This window comes from Haliotis cracherodii, unplaced genomic scaffold (genome assembly GCF_022045235.1).
Source record: "Haliotis cracherodii isolate W230 unplaced genomic scaffold, xgHalCrac1.p SCAF_19, whole genome shotgun sequence".
In the NCBI taxonomy this organism is placed as follows: domain Eukaryota; kingdom Metazoa; phylum Mollusca; class Gastropoda; order Lepetellida; family Haliotidae; genus Haliotis; species Haliotis cracherodii.
The window spans coordinates 10,368,880-10,375,000 of NW_027266274.1; the positions used below are offsets into that span (position 1 = coordinate 10,368,880).

General features: G+C 45.0%; 1 protein-coding gene across 1 annotated transcript in view; it reads right to left on the minus strand.

The window, feature by feature from the left end:
* The window catches only part of LOC139466939 (uncharacterized), a 31,046-nt gene that overhangs the window by 133 nt on the left and 24,792 nt on the right, over positions 1-6,121 (minus strand). Inside the window, exons 27-34 of the mRNA XM_071248662.1 lie at positions 5,782-5,895; positions 5,102-5,263; positions 4,131-4,259; positions 3,355-3,485; positions 2,968-3,096; positions 1,991-2,114; positions 1,000-1,096; positions 332-439 (exon numbers count right to left, since the gene is read on the minus strand). Coding sequence (XP_071104763.1) covers positions 332-439; positions 1,000-1,096; positions 1,991-2,114; positions 2,968-3,096; positions 3,355-3,485; positions 4,131-4,259; positions 5,102-5,263; positions 5,782-5,895 — 994 coding nt within the window. The remainder of the gene's footprint in view (positions 1-331; positions 440-999; positions 1,097-1,990; positions 2,115-2,967; positions 3,097-3,354; positions 3,486-4,130; positions 4,260-5,101; positions 5,264-5,781; positions 5,896-6,121) is intronic.

A 6,121-nucleotide genomic window follows, 5' to 3' on the forward strand; every position in this document is an offset into this window, starting at 1 on the left:
ACCATGAGCTACGTACAGTCAACGTTGGACACAACAAAGCCAAATCACATACCGTTACTGTGCAGCTACTAATGACATATATAACACACAAATAGTCATGACAGTCAGGACCAGTTAAAGTACCAGCAGCCATGGGGCCCTCATTTCAATCAGATACTAGCCAATTATTAGATAAAGGGAACTATCCACACGGGGGTAAATTATGAAACAAAGTCCCAATGTTTCTTTATAATAATTGCATATCTACTGTATAAATCGCTCACGGTTAATCAATCATAATCCTTTCTTACAAATGTAAATAAATGTGGCAAGACCAGATGAATAATCATACCGAGAGGGAAGAATGTGTCCTTTGATATTTCGCTTCTGGCAGCCTCGATGGCGTGTTTCACAGCAAACAACGCTGATGCAGCCATACACAGGGGTGGCTCGCCGACAGCTGAAAAAGCGGACAAAACTATTATACTCACAAATTGAACCCATTCATTGAATTCTCCGAGTATGTCAGGAAGCGTCCAGATATAAATTGCCGCATAGTGTATATTTCTCTACAACTCGGACTTGACAGGAGAACGAGTGAGTATGGTTTTACGCCGCTTTTAGCAATACTCCAGCAATATCATGAAGGGTAACACCTAAAATGGGGTTGTTGGGAATCGAACCCGGGTCTTCGGCGTGACGAGCCAAATCCTTAAGCACTGGACTACCCCACCGTACCTGATGGGAAGTTGGACATATACCAGGTGATGTATATGACATAGATCGGAGGGTGTATTGGACATATACCAGCTGGTGTATAAGACATAGATCGGAGGGCGTGTAGGACATATACCAGCTGGTGTATAGGACATAGCCTGTGACCTGTGAGAGGCTGAGATAAGGCTCAGATAAGGTTTGGAGCGTATCCTGAGAGGTTCACCAATCAAAGTTCTATTCCACTGATCCAAGATTCACAACTAACAATTGAGTTACTATCCAACACTGAAACAAGAAAATTACCTTTTGCCCTCAAGACTCCGCGTGGGTTGGGGGCATTCTTCAGGAACTGAATACGGAAGTCAATAGGGATGTCCTTTCCTAGTGGGGGCTTGTATTCCTGAAGAAATATTAAAATTTTGAGATTTCTACAATATGTGATCATGAAAACAACATATATGAAATTGCGATAAAGGCTTGACCTGTATCAACTGTTGCCTAGGGTAGTCAGTAACTATGAACTCATTGTAACTCAGCATGTTATGTTTGTTTGTTTGTTTGTTGTTTAACGTCGAACTTAGCCATGTTCCAGCTATATGGCGGCGGTCTGTAAATAATCGAGTAATGACCAGATAATCCAGTGATTGACATCATGAGCATCGATCAACGCAATTGTTTGGTTGGTTGGTTGGTTGGTTGTTTTACGCCGCACTCAGCAATATTCCAGCTATATGACGGCGGTCTGTAAATAATCGAGTCTGGACCAGACAATCCAGTGATTAATATCATGATCATCGATCCACGCAATTGGGATCGATGACATGCATTAACCAAGTCAGAGAGACTTACCGCCCGATGCCGTTATATTAGTCGCCTCTTACGACATGCATAGTCACTTTGTAAGTATGGGTTGCTGAAGACCTATTCTAAACCGGGTCTTCACGGGTCGACATGTTATGAATAAAATATAATATAAATAGTGTCTGGTTTCTGAATGTCTTCATACACTTGGGCCTAACCTGCCTTCAACGTCTGATTATTATATTCCTCCTTTCCGGTGTAGCATAGTTAGAACATATCAACTGGAGCATAATCAATTTCATCAATATCAGTGACTGAATGTGACAATGGGTCACATGTTCAAGGTCATGGTCTAGTCCTGTTATGTCTAGGCTATGTCAGTAGGTTATTTATGAAAGAACCGCTTGGCCCATTGTTAAAAATTACATACCAGTTAAAACGTTTTTTCTGCTAGTATTTTACTGGGTTTTTTAATTTTTGCTACTGTTCATACCCATGTTCCAGCAGTCAGGGCGGTGCCAGTCTGGGGGTCAAAGATCATCTGTTCGGTCATCCAGTAGCCCAAGCCCATCACAAACGCACCCTCAGCTTGTCCAATGTCAATCTCAGGGTTCATGCTGGAGCAATGTTAAAATAGAATCATAATGATGGAGTGTGCAGCCTATTTGTCCGCGTTTTTTATATTCCTCTACCAATAATATGCGTTAAGTCCTAAACAAAGCAGTCCCTCACGACAAAGAACGATCTTCCATTTGATTTCGCCCATGTACCCTCGTCTCAAACATATAGTCTGATGCATCCTGATCCACACTCCACGCTCCACACATCACACGCCACATGCCACACTCCACACTGCACACTCTAGGCTCCACACGCCACGCACCACGCTCCACGTTCCACACTCCACACTCCACACTCCAAACTCCACACTCCACACTCCACACTCCACGCTCCACGTTCCACACTCCACTCTCCACACTCCACTCTCCACACTCCACAATCCTACAAACATCTAACACTGGAGACGTCTTTGTATCTCACCTCTCCCCACAGTCATACAGGATGTCCCCTCTGTTGATCTCATCTCTCACCACAGTCATAAAGGATGTCTACTCTGATGATCTCACCTCTCTCCACAGTCATACAGGATGTCCACCCTGTTGATCTGATTCTCCCCACAGTCATACAGGATGTCCACCCTGTTGATCTCACCTCTCTCCACAGTCATACAGGATGTCCACCCTGTTGATCTCACCTCTCCCCACAGTCATACAGGATGTCCCATCTGTTGATCCCACCTCTCTCCACAGTCATACAGGATGTCCCATCTGTTGATCCCACCTCTCTCCACAGTCATACAGGATGTCCCATCTGTTGATACCACCTCTCTCCACAGTCATACAGGATGTCCCCTCTCTTGATCTCACCTCTCTCCACAGTCATACAGGATGTCCTCTCTGTTGATCTCACCTCTCTCCACAGTCATACAGGATGTCCACCCTGTTGATCTGATTCTCCCCGGTCAGAACGTCCACCTCAACCTCAGTGCACGTTGCGCCGTAGATGTTGTAGTTAGTACTGTCACCGGTTGGATTCGTGCTGAAAATATATACAATCTAAATGCTATGGTTGTGCTATCACAACTTCAACTGGGACACTAGTTGTTCTCTGTTCCAGTTGCCTATGTTGTTGGAACGGAGTACAACACGCAAGTGCCCCCTCCCCCTCCACTCTTGGCTGTAAGAACCGGTCATGAACATCGACACATTGCAGAAAAGGAACAATGTAGAATTGATGTTATAGTGTGTATAGCGCTAACAACCACACACTGACATCAAGAATAATATTAAAACTTACAAGCTTCTAGCTGACAAGTCCACCCCTTCGCTGTAGCACTTAGCAACCAGTTGTTGCCAGGTAGGGTTGACCATCTTGGCTTTGACCGGGGCCATCCGGGTCTTTAATTGTTGACAGCATAGCGTGACACCCTTTAACACATTTAAAGGAAATTATAATTTGGATGCCTAGTCTTTCAAAAAAACTATTTTAAATTGACGTGTGATTTATAAGGACAATTATGATGATGATGTAGACGTGTGATGGTACTGTAGTATGTAGTAATGTAGGGTACAGCAAGGTGAGGTGAGTGATGTGAAATGGGGTTTAACATGTACATCGCGTTCAGATGCACGTGTGTGTGTGTGTACTAGTCCGGACTAATGTCGATTTAGAGTGCTAGTCCACTGAGATACCATGCCGTAGTTTAACATGAATACCCTACTCAAGTCACAGTATGCTGACTCCGAGCCGACCCGTCCTTGTTTTAGCCCCTTAATGCCGATCATCAGGCAGGGTAACAACAAGTACCATCTTTAAACGTCTTTTGGTATGACGCGGCGGGAGATCGAATCCCCGTCCTTCCGCTCTCTGGGCAGACGCTCTATCCACTAGACCACGGAGGCGAGCGGGTAAAGAAAGATCAGGGTGTATTGCCTTCATGTTCTCAGACTCAGAAATTTGACGGGTTTGTCAAAACATGTTGTCATTAGACGAGTTTTAGTTTTGAAAACCCCGTCGCTGCTCCTCCAGAGAGCTATCAAGCGTTTGACCCTTTAAATAGTAACATATCTCACCAATGCGTTGAGTTCACTGGTGATGCTGCCTCCCGTAGTGATGGAGTTGGAGTCCGCCAGGGTCGTCGTTGGCTTCACCTTGATCGTGTCCATAGGAATACCCAGCTCAAAGGCACATACTTGCATCATCTGTCGTGGCACAACAATGTCTAAATTGCTTTCGTATTATCAATGTAACCATCAACCCATCAACGCATTATACATCACAGCATGTTTGCAGTCGTATCTGAACCTTTGTCACTTGGGAATGTGCTCATAATATCTAATCTGACAGTCACAGTAGTCTATCAGATGAAACAAGGAAACGTTATTTGTTTTGAAACTTCCACTTCTAACTTAAGCATTCACTCTCACACAGATGCACGGGTGGCCCAGTCGTCTAAGGCGCCGCGATTCGCTGTGCAGAGTTGCGTCCCTTGGGCACGCCAGAAACCTATGATTGTGGGTTCGAATCTCGGTTCGCCCCGATTACGTTCTAGGTTTGTCAGCTCCATACCCGTGCTCGTGGGTTTCACCGAAGTGGTAAACGTCTGAGACCTGCATCACTTGGGGCTTTCCTCCCACATTAAGCGCCATGATATAACTGTAATACAGTAAACCCAACTCACTCACTCACTCACTGTCATATACCGATCAGTCACCGTGAGTCGAACATATTACCAGAATAGGCAGAAATGACTGGAATACTGTTAAAAGCGGCGTTGGGGGCACGGGTGGCCCAGTCGTCTAGGGCACATTAAGCTGACACGCCGTGATATAACTGGAATACTGTTAAAAGCGGCGTAAAACCCAACTCACACACTCACTAAAAGCGGCGTTAAACCAAACTCAAACACACTCACTCACTCACTCAGATGCAGAAGGTTCACAGTTCATCAATACGTGTATGTTGATTAAAACGGTATTATGAACAAATCGAGAACACATGAACATTAATAACCTCATTGGATCACTTAAACATATTAACTAACCTTGGTGTTGATTCCCTGTCCATTCTCCACACCGCCGATCGATATTGCGACGGAGCCATCCCCGTTGTAGACGGTCATGTAGACGTTGTAGTTGGCGTTTGAGTAGTTCAGGTTGAAGCGGAGAGGCATAACTGAAATACCCTTCTTCTTCCATCTGTTGGCCTTGATTTTAACAAAAAGAGAAAGTTCGTCGAGTGAGTGATTAGTGGACACCACTACCCTTAACATACGTTGTCAGCAAAGCTAAGCTGTCACCTCATTTAAAGAGTTCTAAAGTTTATCATGCAGGTGAGGTGAGGTGAGGTGAGGTGAGGTGAGGTGAAATGGGGTTTAATGCATGCACGTGTGTGTGTGGCTGCTTGTACTAGTCCGGACTGATGCCGATTTATAGTGCGAGCACACTGAGATACCATGCCGCAGTTTAACATGAATACCCAACTCAGACACAGTATACTGACTCCAAGCCGACCAGTCCTTGTTTTAGCCTCTTAATGCCGAGCGCCAGACAGGGTAACAACAAGTACCATCTTTTAACGTTTTTTGGTATGACGCGGCCGGGGATCGAACCCCGGACCTTCCGCCCTCCGGGCGGACGCTCTACCACTAGACCACTGAGGCGGTTATCATGCAGGTCAATGTGAATACTACAGAGCTGCGCCAACGCCCGAACACGTTTGTACCTGGTTGAAAGCTGCAATCTGCTGTTTTCTAGCCTGGACATCGGCTGACGTCTCCAGCTGAGCCACCATGTCTTTGATGTTGCAGTACTTCAGAACCATTCCATTTGCAGCTTTCTGGAAACAGGAAACACACTATGCGTACTGTCGAATCAGTCTTATCTTCTTCACGTATATTTTCTTGGCTCAATGTTAGCGTAAAATGCATTTATAACTCGCTACTTCTAATATTGATCAATCAATCAATGAGTTTTTGTCTCTGCATTTGGACATAAAGAAGATCAAAGCCATCGCAGCATGATACATTAAAACACATGTACAAACGCCACCCAAACGGGCTACG